Here is a 13,983-nt window from a genome sequence, read left to right on the forward strand (position 1 = left end):
ATCTTAAAACTTATAACCACAAATGCGTAAGCATTATAATGTATTATAATACTTTGGTAACACTTTATTTCGATAGTCCACTTTAGACATTCTATTAACAGTAAGTAACTTTGCAACTACATGTCAACTAGCAGTTAGTAGAGTATTAGTAGACTGTCTGCTTAATATCTTCGTACACTTTCTTTGTCAACTTATTCTACTAACCCTAAACCTGCCCTAACAGTCTACTCTGAGAGTTAGTAGACATGTAGTTGCAAATTAATGAGAATTAGTTGACATGTAGTTACAAAGTTACTTATAGTTAATATAATGTCTAAAGTGGACTATCGAAATAAAGTGTAACCAATTGTTGTTATGATTATTTATAAGATGATATAACATATTATAAGGTCTTTTATAATGCATTATGCATTCATTATAATGCCTTAAGAATACCCTTATAATGTGTTATAAATATGGGCTTCATAGAAAGTGTTACCGAATTTATATCTGTACTGTTTTACGCTGTACTCTGTGGACGAGCGCTTTGTAAAATTAATGGATGAAAGGATGATTCAGCTGCGTGCGTCATCTTCTGGCAAGACGTGGCAATTCATTTCGTGCGCAATTCTCACAGTGCATTATGGGTATTCTGGGTTATTATTGGTATTCTCAAGCCGTTGTGCATACATCAGTTGAACACTCGTTATTGCTGTGCATTGTGGGATTGAATGAGTGCACTCAATAATGTCCACTATGTTCCATAATGTTTACACTGTGTACTAGGGAGAAGGGGCGATTTCTACTTCAAAATGGGAGACAAACAAAATAATGGAAATTAAAAATTAAGATATTGCCGGTATCAGCATAAAACAAGGAATGTAATGAGTATGTTATAGAGGCCACAAAGGTACCAGATTACTAATCAGGACCACCTGATATCTGACTCATCAGCTGATTCCGTTTGGTAAGTATATCATTTTAAATATGTTTGCAACATGTTTCACACTCTAGGCTGACACAAGTTTTTATTATCACAAGATCTACCATTATTCGCCTCATTTTAGGGGCCGTTTACACGACAACGTTTTCAGCCAAAAACGGGAAACTTTTTATGCGTTTTGCCTGTTCATTTACACGACAACTATTGCCGGTATCAGCATAAAACAAGGAATGTAATGAGTATGTTATAGAGGCCACAAAGGTACCAGATTACTAATCAGGACCACCTGATATCTGACTCATCAGCTGATTCTGTTTGGTAAGTATATCGTTTTAAATATGTTTGCAACATGTTTCACACTCTAGGCTGACACAAGTTTTTATTATCACAAGATCTACCATTATTCGCCTCATTTTAGGGTCCATTTACACGACAACGTTTTCAGCCAAAAAACGGGAAACTTTTTATGCATTTTGCCTGTTCATTTACACGACAACGACATTTTGGGGACTGAAAACGCATATTTTTGAAAACGGGTTTCAAAGTGCAAGTTTTTGAAAATGGCACCATTGTTGCTTCCGTGTAAACATCCAAAATGGGAATCTTTGAAAACGGTGACGTCATGCATGTGTGCAGTACGTGTTAGATATGTAGACATGCTCAGAACGTGTCGATTTTAAAGGCAAGCGTGAACAAACATACACAACAATGGCGGCGTACATGGTAGAGGTCTTCTCGGGTCCTAAAAGCCAAAAACGGGAAACTTTTTATGCGTTTTGCCTGTTCATTTACACGACAACTGCGTTTTGGGGACTGAAAACGCATATTTTTGAAAACGGCACCATTGTTGCTTCCGTGTAAACATCCAAAATGGGAATCTTTGAAAACGGTGACGTCATGCATGTGTGCAGTACGTGTTAGATATGTAGACATGCTCAGAACGTGTCGATTTTAAAGGCAAGCGTGAACAAACATACACAACAATGGCGGCGTACATGGTAGAGGTCTTCTCGGGTCCTAAAATCTGTACCCGACCCGAATCACTTCTTACCCGAACCCGACGTGCATAAATTAATTTTTTTTAAAGAAAAACCCGACCCGAGACAGACCCGATGAAATTAGACCCGAGTTCGGCCCGACGGCATTTATTTTCGAACCCGACTGGACCCAAACGTAAACGGCATTGACGTGTGTACAGCCTGCAGCCCCCGCAGTCAGTCAGGAAAAATCCCCGTGTCCTGTTGACTGATTTGGCCGGTTCTCCATTACTTTGATTTATTTAACATTTATTCAATTTATTATTAGGCTACTTTATATTAGTGCCTGCCTGATGGATACAAGTTATTTCTGAGCTCGGCTTTCAATTGTGACCAGTGGATTTGAAAAATAAACGTGATAGTTTGATAAAAAATAAATCGATAGCCTAATCATGGATTCGCTGTTGTCTGCAACCTGATCTCCGGCGAAAGGCTTCTGCACACAAAAAAGAAAATGAATGAATGTATGACGCATTCGGGATAGTTTAAAAGAATTCGGGTCATATCGGGTCCATTTGGGAAAAGCATGTTTATTTTAAATTACCCGAGACCTGAGGCAGCTTATACCAAACCCGACCTGTGTCCGAGGTACTCGTCGAAGTTTTGGACCCGAACCCGCTCCAAGTGGACCCGTGAAGATCTCTAGTACATGGTAGTGTTGTTGCTGCTCAAGAGTTTGCTAACGCTTCTTCAGCAAAGTGTGGATTTACTTCACCGATATTACAACCAACAGCAGAGACGCATCATTTACACACGGCAACAGGTACTGTTTACTAACAAGGTGACAGCGCCAACTACTGGCCTGGCATACGTAATACAGCGTTTTTGGGCGTTTTCGCGGATATGTGTAAACGCAAATCGTTTTGAAAACGTTGTCGTGTATACGTGAAACTTTTTAAAAACACAAGGGAAAAACTTTTCTGTTTTTGACTACATCGTAGTCGTGTAAACGAAGCCTTAGAATGCACCGTCTTTGAAGCATGTTTTATTGCCTTGTTCTGGATTAAATGCTTAAATTCTGATATATGTGACTTCATTGGTTGATCCTGCTTGATAATTATATCATTTTGGACTTGTCTGCATTATGTTTCCCAAAACAACGCTTTTTGGTGATTGTAGTCTTTGGAATTATGTTTTTGCATAATAGCATTATTGATGTTAGGGACTGGAGGAAGGCACGTTGTGTATGTTGTGTCAAAAGGGAGGCCCACTGTCTTTGACTTTGACTTTGACAGATCGGGATCTAGTGGCTGCATCATGGTATTTACAGATTACTTTCTTTATTTCTTTCCACCAGATTGCACTAATCTTCATTTGTTGGATTTTAAAGGGGTTCTATTATGTCTATTTACAAAGTCTTGATTTGGTTTTTGCAATATAATAGAATAGGTTTTCATGCTTGATTGTTCCAAAAACAAATGATTTTCACATATTTTATATTTTTGCAGCACCTCTCTTCCCAGTCTGTCTCAAACGCCCTGTTAAGTTCCTGTTTTGATGAAATCCCTCCTTCGGAAATTGGTTGATTAGCTGGCCCAGCGCGCTGTGATTGGCAAACCGCTTCAGAAATGTCACACACCTTACCATAACCACAAGTTAATCTGCTCAGCTATAAATATTAACAATGTCGTCAATTTTGCCATACCAAATAAAGTCTGATTCAGACCCTGAGAATGTTTACAAACAAGAGGATCGTGCAGAACCTTTGTAAGCATAAATGAACGGATATATCTCCTTTTAGAGTGGACTGCAAGCATTGCAACCTTGCAGATCTTTTTTTCTGCTCAAACAGCAACATTAAACACTAACTAAATGTTGAAAAAGTTAAAAACAAGCATAATAGTATACCCTTTTTCTAATAATTTTATTATTTTACACAGAAATAAATGTTAAATAATTTGGAGGTGAATACTGTTTACCCAGAAATATTAAAGAAAAATGTTAAATGTTGTACTGTAACAAACGGCAAAAGTGTATATTAGGGCTGTGTGATAAAACTATTTAAAATTGGGTTGTGATAAAAATGTATGTTGATAACAATGATATGCTCTGCAGCTGTTGGCTCAAAGTTCACACCCATTCCTACTGCACACTGTAAGTTATTAGTCAACAGAACTTGACACAAGGAAACAAAAATGAGTGGAACGGGCGAGGAAAGTAAAAGTGAAAGTGAAACTAACTTTGTGTTATCTTCCAAAGATGAGAAATTTTTTTACCATGACTGCAGTTATATGGAAGTGGTTTGGCTATTTTAAAAGCGACCAGGCGCAGATTAAAGCGATCTGGAAAATATGTCAGAAATTGTTGACATCCAAGACTGACAACACAACAAATCACCATCCCAGTGACTACACTGAAAGAAAATGTGGGCCGATATTTCTCTGTCAACAAGTAGCACTCATAGCAGGGCTGTACCAAAGCAAGAATCGATTGTGTCACTCTTCATACCCATTACTCCTTATGAAAAGCGATCCAAAAGGAGCAAGGATATAACGAGAGCAGCGTCTTACTTTATAGCAAAGGATATGATGCCCCTAAACTAGGGCTGGGTATCGAATTTGAAACCATTTAGGAATTGCCTCAATACCATAGAGTATCAAAAAAATGTCTTGTCGTTTGGTACCAAATTTCGATACCCTAGGAGTTAATCTTGTCAACGTCTGTGAGCCAGCAAGCATGCAGCATTGCTTGATGTGCCTAAATCAAGTGCTGGTGATTGGCTGTGGCAAGGCATCAAGGAAAAACACTAGTTTACGCTAGGGGTTGAACGACTTCTGATTTTTTAAGTCGATTTTTATGTGATGAAAGTCGAGTCGAAGTCGACTAGTCGCTGATGACGTCATTAATGTACAAATACGTCTGGAGCTGTGATGAACACTTTGTGCACAGCTATGGCATATGACACAGCACTGCCCACATGGCTACTGCTCCTATAACAGCTCATTTTTATCAGTTCTTTTGTCTTTGAGACATTATGTTTTTCACAGATTTCTGCTCGTTCTAAATCAGATACAGATAAAGTAGCACAGTAAAGATTACATTCATATGAATGCATTAGAGAGAGCGATTGCGTGTGAATTGATTCTACCTGGCAGCGTCTCTCTACTAGTAGTGAAGCTGTGGGATTTAGTTATTAAGAAATATATGCATGAACTTTTAAGTTACAAAGCTATTTTATTGAGAAATCACAGAACAATGTTGACAATACATTTCCGCGCTGAATGATTCTGTGTGCGCGTCCCACGCGAAGTGCAGCAGCGCATTAGATTTGAACTAGATTTGATAAGCTGTTTAAAACGTGCATTCTCCCGTTCCATTTCGAGCATCCAGTAATATAATCTCACATGTTTATTAGTCATTTTAACTGTTTGGAAACGGATCATAAATGTAGAAGTCCTTCAAAGATTTCTTATCCTGTTGCGCCCTCTATAGGACCAGCGACTAGTCGACGTCAAGCTTAAAGTGTCATGGCAGAGCATTGAAGTCGACTAGTCGATTAGTCAGTGCACCCCCTAGTTTACGCTGGTTATGCCCAGAGATGTGGCTCACACATGTGTAAACGGGCTGTAGTGTGTAAACGTCCCATCCCCCCTAGATGTAAAAGATGTAGAAAAGATAAAAAGTGTGGCTTTTCATCAGACTCGATGACAACAGTGCGCAATGCAATATTTGCAACAAGATAATTGCTGCCAAGATCGGCAACACAACAAATCTGATAAAGCACACTTGACTGCACAGAATAAACATAAGTACACAGAATAAACATAAGTGCAGAAACTTGCCCCGTCTTCAACTATAAGAACACCAAGCCGGAGTAGTCATCCTCTCAGTGTCCTCCTGCCACAGAGCCTCATGCACCATGCCCACCACACGAGTCCTCATCCAAAACTACTCATGAAGACAGCTGTGCAATGACTGGGACAGGTAAGGACTCCGACAGGTAAGGTTAACGTTTAGCAAACAAACAACAAACTAACAAAATCAGCTAACCTGTTGTGGTACATGCTTGTGTACTAGTTAAGTTAACATTTCTTTGCGCGGTGACTTACTGTAGTCCTATAAACTGGGATCTCCATAAGGTTAGTTTGGATGTATAGCTATAGATAGCTCGCTAAATCGATGCTAAAATGCTTTAAAGTTGACAGCAACTGATCAAGTTTAACTCACATTAAACTAATTTTCTTTTTTTCTTTTTCGTTCACAGAAGAGGCCAAAGCTCTCTGCCCTTGAGGAGCTGTTTGCTGTGGAGGACATGGCAATTAAATTAAGAACAGAGACCACTGTCAGCAGTAGTAGATAGAAGATTCAGGCGGAGATAAAGCACTGCAGATTACTTCCATCTACACTGTCCTCAGTGAGTCCAGTAACTTGGTGGTGAGACAAGAAGGACACTCTCAGAGCTTACATTTTCTACTGCTGGGGACATTATCAGTCAAGAGCGGGCTTGTTTGTCTCCTGAAAAAGCAGACATGCTATTTTTTTTCAGCAGAAGAACTGCTGAGTGATTTAAAGATCTTGAGTATGTAGTAGTGAGCCTCACATACTGACTTGAAACTGTTCATTTTGCACTGAAAACTATTTGAACTTTATTAAAACAAATGTGTGTTATGAAGCTTGCCGTGGAAAGCTGGAAATTCAGCTAAGGAACTGTGCCACTACCACTGACATATGGTCCAGCCGCACATCTGAGCCATATATGAGCCTCAATATTCACTACATCAACGAGGAGTGGGCTCTTCAAAGTAGATGCTTGCAGACGTCATATTTTCCGGATGACCATACTGCCGAAATACTCTGCCAGGCTCTGGAGGATGCACTCGCATCTTGGGGCCTTAGCAAGGACCGACAGGTGCGTATCACCACAGATAATGCAGCAAACATTGTCAAGGCTGTTTCGCTTAAAAATTGGACTCACCTACAGTCTTTCGGTCACCAGCTGCATCTAACCATTGGAAAGTGAATAAACATCTAAGGAAAGAGCTATGCCAAATGCCAAGGATCTCCAACCCTGCTCCTGGAGAGCTACTGCCCTGCAGACTTAGCCCTGGAATATGTTACTGTTTTTTGCATTGTATTTTGAATTGTAGTACATTTGAATTGTACTATTTTTGAGATACCTGACATATATTTTAATGTTAGCCTATAATGTATTTGATTAACATTTTGCACGTGTTTCCATGAATTGGATTATGATGTACAGGATTATTTACATTCAAAGATATTACAAGAATTACTAGAGGTGGGAAGATTCATATTGATTCTTGGGGTCACGATTCAATTAAAAATCGATTCACAAATGTTCTATTTTTAATCACGATTCACGATTTTTCATCACTTTTTTGTGCACACTGCACATCAAACGCACCAGTATCTTGATGCAAAACACACCAGTCTATAATATGGGTAGAAAGAAATCAGTGTTTCCTATTAACGATGAATTTCCTAATAAATCAAAAATATTGTACATGCCCAAATCCGAATACCATGTTCGGAAAGGAAATCCTTTCATACTATGGAACCCCTATAAATAAGAGATAGGAGGAAAAAATTTATTTCAATGCGTAGAATGCGTTGTTCGTTTTCCGTGCCTTTCTGAATACGGATTCACTATTCTGGCACAACCCTACTTGCCATAATCACAAATTATCAATAATTAATATAAAATTTTTCCAAATACTTGCCCTCACTGAAAATGGGACAGGATGAACTTGTTCTTCCTCCTACATTGCTGTTTTGTTCCGACAACATCATGTTATTATTCTTATTATTATTAAATTAACTAAAAATTCAACTTTTTAAATTTGTGAATTAATGCAAATCGCTACAAGACTGAATTGCGATTCTCATGTGAATCAAATTTTTCCCCACCCCTAAGAATTTCACCTCACAAGAAATAATGGTGGTTACCTTTTTTAAAGCTGCAGTCCGTAACTTTTTTTGGTTAAAAATGATCCGAAATCAATATTTGAGCAAGTACATAACCAGCCAGTGTTCAAAACTATCGCCTTACTTTAGCCCGATTCACAACGGTTCGTTTATAATAATGTTTTCTAATTTGAATGGTACGGGTAGGTTTTCGCAGGAAATTCGAGCATGCTGCTGCGTCATTACGTCACGTCTGTAAACATAAAGAAGTTGTCCCGGCTACTAGGCTATCGCATGTGAGGATCCTGCAGGTGGCGCATCGTTTATAGCCTTTTCTCACAGCAGCCAGAATAATTAAATGTATAATTTTGATGGCGGATTGTAATCCAGAACGGATTATGTGTTTATGAAACACATGTGAATGAAATTCAATTATATTCCAGTTATAAATGTGCTTCTGATTACAGTTAGCCCGGGATTACAAAGATATGTATTTGAAAGAAAACCAGTTCGAAGGGAGCTTAATTTGCTTTTTGGGTTAAAATGATTTCTCAATATGAAATTCGAAGAGTATGACAATTAAATTAGACTGTGCAGAAATTGAAATCTACACGCTAATACACACTATACTCAGAGTCACCAATGCTGATGTTGTTAACATCAATCATTTGAGAATAAAGTATATCAATAATAATAATTTGAGCGGTTTGATGTGATATGAGCTAACTGAACTTTAGATTTAATCACCATTGGTAGCGAGATTTATGGTAATGCTTTTTTCCTCAGTTGGTCAGAACAAACGTGGCAGACTTGTTACTTGTTCAGATGGCAATTTACGGCGAAAATTCTTATTTGGGTCATATTTCAAGACGTAGGCTAGAATCTGTGATTGCGAAGTACAGTAAATATCCACACCGGTGCGGTGACTGACTGCCACACACACATACTCTTCAGAACATTAGATTCATCTACGCTGGAGCCGCGCCGACTCACAACCCACACAAGGAAGATAATTGCACACACAGCTGCAATTCCAGGTTTTCAAACAGAGATGGCGACAAAGAGGCAAAACTTACGGACTGCAGATTATAATGGGTTCAAATGTATTTTGTCTCATCACATGCGTACAGTGTAGACACAGTGTTTGATTATGAGGGTGTATGTCATGAGTTTGTATTTTATTTTGTGGTTCAACAGGAGCAATGGTTCTCAACCTTTATGACTCTAAAAAAGCATAGTACCCTGACAGCCAATAACATCTCTGCGGCATTTTCAGTGACAAGTTTTTGCACTCTCTAGGGCTGTCAAAAAAATTCGTCGAATTAAAAAAAAAAAAAAACATTCGAATGCAAAAACGTTGCATTCAAATTTAAGGTCTGCGTCAGCCGTCAGGCAGCCTATCATTGGCGCACGGGATACGATGACGATGTATGCATTTGAATGCTTTTGTTAGCCTATCCAGTTGAACCCACTAGATGCGATGCTGCTACATTGTTCATTCATATATTGCGGAAAATGAGAGCATTAGTGTGGAGAAGATGTTGTTTACGTCAAAACTGAAACAAAGCCGTTCACACAGAACGCAAATTTATCACATTTTCTAGAGGGACATCTATCACCGTTGCACTCACGTCTCGCAGAGAGCGGCATGTTTAGAAAGCCATGTAAAATTAATGCAAGTTCAACTTTTAAAAAACATGTCTAAAAGACATTATGGCGGTTTTCCCCATCCCACTGTATCTCATGTTTATAAATTAAGAAAGTAGCCTACTCTTTGTGATTGGTTTTCGGTCCTTTGTATTAAACTATACATACATGCATGGTGCTGTTTTTTTTCTAATTGTTTAAGCAACTTTATTAATTGTATATGGTTTATAAACATTATTTGAAACATTATGCACTTTTTTTCAAAGATAGTCTGTTATTTTATTACGCTTTGGAGAAACGTGCATAATATTTTGCTCGATGCGCCCTCTTGTGGCCTCAGGAGAGAAGCCAAAATCTTTTTTCCCCCAACTGAAATTATGCCTTTTAAATTCGAATATAATTCGAATTTTGATCATATTTAAGTAGAAAATTCGAATTTAGTTTTTCAGTCATTTTGACAGCCCTAGTACTCACCTTATATCCCCTCCAGAAAGCCTGGATCAACACTGCAGCTTGCTCATCGGTTAGAAGTAGAGAAGCTGGGATGTGCGGCCTGGGACTGACAGAGAGAGAGCATTTAGACTGTAATGTCTGTCATGCAAATAAATCACATTCAGAGCTGAAATGAAAACTGAGAGAGACAGCCAGAGTACGTTTATTAGGCAATCTACTTACTGTTCAAGAAGCCAATTCTGGACGAAAGGAATTGTATGAAAATTTGTAGGTGTTCGCTCTGTCCGAGGGTTTTTACTAATAGACAAGAGCAAAAAATAAAGAACATATTTAAACACATTTAACCATTTCACTGTATAAACGTCACAAGGAAATAGACATAAAGTGTTGGCAAAACACACAGAGTCACGTTTCTCTTACTCACTTGTATAGCCATTCAGTGAGGAAGTCACAGCCATTAAACGCCGTCTTTTTCCTCTAGATTGACAATCGAACATGTGAAATAAACACAATGAAAAAGATGTTATATTATAAGATTAAATGTTACTGATCAGTGGCATAGGTTATGTAGTTGGGCGACATGGAGTGTCTATACAGTACCATTCAAAATTTTGACAACATTACGATTTCTAAATAGTTTTGATAAAGTCTCTTCAACTCAACATCTTCTGCTAAGTTTTTTGTGCTAAAAAAAAATACAGTATAAACAGTAACATTGTGAAATAGTTTTACAAATTTAAATAACTGTTTTATATTGCAATATATATTAAAATGTAATTTATTTCTCTGATCAAAGCTACATTTTCAGCATCATTTCTCCAGTCCTCAGTGTCACATGATACTTCAGAAATCATTCTAATATGCTGCTTAAGAAACATTTATCGTTTCTCAATGGCTCACTCATTAACAGTCACTTGCTGCCACCTAACAGCGGTTTTAATTTCACATTTCGACTGTTTTTTTATGTTTTAAAATCATTTCAAATATCAGTATTCAGCGTTTTATGTTAAAAACAAAACATTATTTATTCATCTGTGACTGCAGGTTAAATGCATCCATGTCCCCATCTGAAATACATAAACTGTGTAAATACGTCTAAATGCTATTTCAGATGCAGATTCCAGAAATGTTTTCTCATGTTGGAACGAAAGACACTAAGTACCGGATGAAGTGCTTCTGATTCTTACCCAAAGATACAAAATGGAAGAAAGAGTTCAAACTGAACACAATCTTGCTACTCAAGCCGTGCATGAACATTTTTTTATTATTTATTTGCTTTTTTTCCATTTTGCATTTACTTGTACTTTTACTTTCAATACTTAAGTATGTTTAAGATTTTAAAAAAAATAATACTTTTCATACTTAAGTACAATAAATATCACATACTTTAAGAATTTTACTCAAGTACTATTCTAAACGGTGACTTCAACTTCTACCAAAGTCATTTTCTGGTAAGATATCTGTACTTTTACTTGAGTATGGCTTTCAGGTCCTTTAAACAGCACAACTTTAAACATTGATGATAACAGTGGTGTATAAAGGGATAGTTCACCCAAAAATGAAAATGTGATGTTTATCTGCTTACCCTCAGCAGGGCATCCAAGATGTAGGTGACTTTGTTTCTTCAGTAGAACACATTCGATGATTTTTAACCCCAGCCGTTGCAGTCTATCAGTCGTATAATGCATGGCAATGATAACAAAATCTATGAGAGTAAAAAAAACATGCACAGACAAATCCAAATTAAACCTTGCGGCTCGTGACGACACATTGATGTCCTAAGACACGAAACGATCGGTTTGTGCCAGAAACCCAACAGTATTTATATCATTTTTTACCTCTAATACACCACTATATCCAACTGCTTTGAGCATGCGCACGAGGTGTGTATGCGCTTTGGCGTAGTTTACGTTAATGGGTGTGTTGATATCCAGCCGAAGAGCAATCAACCATAACTTCAGGCGAGCGGGCTCAGAAGTTGGGAATACGTGGAAAGTCACCACTCCTGAATGAGTTCACGCGAGAGAACGTAATCTTTTAGTTTTAAGTCGGTTTGAACAATCCGGATAAGCGCAGGTAAGTACCATTTTGATTAGCCGTCGTACCTACAATGACTGTGCACTGTGTAAACAATGAGTGACGGGGAGGACATCAAACTCCAGAGAGAGAGACAGGAGAGAAGAGCACAGGAGAGCAGGGAGAAAATGGAGACAATACATTATTTATTAACCCTTCTCTCAAGTAGAGAAAGCAGTGGAAAAAATGGGTACATTACCGTTTTTAATTATCTTTTTTTTTAAATGTCACATTGTCAATGAAACAACCTAATTTCTGTAGTTTATTTTTTGTGATGTAAGTTAAAAATGAAATGAATAAGTTGTATACTTTATTCATTTTTGTAGTGTAATTTATCTGTAAATGTGCCTGAGTACTTTCTGTACATTTTGTATTTTTGTTTTGCATATTCACGTGTAAATAAAAGAGAAGTAATTATGTACATTGTTATTTTTTTTAATGCAGCTTATAATTTTTTCACAAAATATTCTTCTATACGTTTATTTTTTTGTCCTGTAAATAATTTTTTTTGCACAAACCAAATTGTTCTACACATTACTGAAAGTAATTTTTACAACATAGCTTAGGTTTAACATTAGAAAAAACAACCTCAGTTTTGAGCCCAGCCCTGCCTCCATGTGTTCTGGGGTCTTCAGGAGGTGAATCTCTTGGTGAATGGCCAGCACCTCCTCAGAGATTCTGAGGATAATGCGGTGACAGTAGAACGAGGCATGTCAAACACTCTGGAGACCACTCTGTATGATGTACCACTGGCCAGACAGAAGAGAAACACCAGGGTCTGGATTGTGGCACCCCATCACTGTTGCCATTCACTTCTCAGAAGATCCAGCAGCACTGTCAGGGCCTCTCTGCTCAGCCGAAAACCATTAAAAACCTGTCCAGCACTGGGACATTCAGCTTTATCCTGCAGTACAGGGGTCTGGACTGATTTAGGGAAAGAGGGAAAAGAGAAACTGTTTAGAGCTATGACAAAGTAATTAGTAGAAGAAATATTGAGGTACTTTAGTAAACTACTTTTAGTAACTACTAATACCACATTGGGGAAAAACAACTAGTCATATTTAAAACCTTAGCTAAAGGGATATTTCACCCAAAAATGGAACAACTTGAGGGTGAGTACATGATTACAGAACTTTTAATTTTTGGCTGAACTATCCTTTAAGTAAAAGTATTATCTTGCATACTCTACTTTTACTCTCAATACCTTAGGTATATTAAAGGTATGTACAGTATTGTTCTGAAAAATAAAGTAATATTTCTGCTGCACTACTGTGCATGTTGCAGTTTACTTCTGAATACGTTCAAGGTTATTAAATTTAAAGTTGCCTACTTCATACTGTTGGGTAGTTTAATCTACAACAATGCATCATGTTGTAAAAAACATATTTTTGTAGAGTTGCTGTCCTGTGAGGAAAAAAGAAAACTTAGTACTTCACATTTGTACAAGAATACTTAACGGATGTACTTCCTTACAGTCCACTACTGATTATTTTGAAAATGAAAGTAACATTTATGTCAGAATATTAAAGGGGTCATATGATGCGATTTCAAGTTTTCCTTTCTCTCTGGAGTGTTACAAGCTGATTGTGCATAGATAAGATCCCTGAAGTTGCAAAGACTAAAGTCTCAAATCCAAAGAGATATTCTTTATAAAAGTTAAGAGTCAACCACGCCTACCTAAAACGGCTCGTTCTAACACGCCCCCACATGTCTACCTCACTATGTGGGAAGATTTGCATAACGCCGCCCAAATGTTCACGCAAAGAAAGAAGGCATAACTTTTATTCTCGCTGTAGTATTGTTGCTGCCGCCGCCGGCATGTCGTGAAGACGCTGTGTTTCGTTGTTAAAGTGAAACTACGTTGTTTGGTCTTCCAAAAGAGGACACGACTAGAAATCAGTGGTTAAGTTGTATTTACAACACTGTTCCAGAACACTTCAACCCAAATATTCAGATGTGTGCAGTGCATTTTATGGAGGATGT

The 13,983-nt window shown here is 37.7% G+C and overlaps 1 protein-coding gene across 1 annotated transcript in view; it reads right to left on the minus strand.

Annotated features, from left to right (window-relative positions):
• The window catches only part of LOC107573527 (uncharacterized), a 49,170-nt gene that overhangs the window by 20,586 nt on the left and 14,601 nt on the right, over positions 1-13,983 (minus strand). Inside the window, exons 4-6 of the mRNA XM_016259956.1 lie at positions 10,349-10,401; positions 10,147-10,221; positions 9,946-10,030 (exon numbers count right to left, since the gene is read on the minus strand). Coding sequence (XP_016115442.1) covers positions 9,946-10,030; positions 10,147-10,221; positions 10,349-10,401 — 213 coding nt within the window. The remainder of the gene's footprint in view (positions 1-9,945; positions 10,031-10,146; positions 10,222-10,348; positions 10,402-13,983) is intronic.

Source organism: Sinocyclocheilus grahami, unplaced genomic scaffold (genome assembly GCF_001515645.1).
Source record: "Sinocyclocheilus grahami isolate Dianchi unplaced genomic scaffold, SAMN03320097.WGS_v1.1 scaffold1968.1, whole genome shotgun sequence".
In the NCBI taxonomy this organism is placed as follows: domain Eukaryota; kingdom Metazoa; phylum Chordata; class Actinopteri; order Cypriniformes; family Cyprinidae; genus Sinocyclocheilus; species Sinocyclocheilus grahami.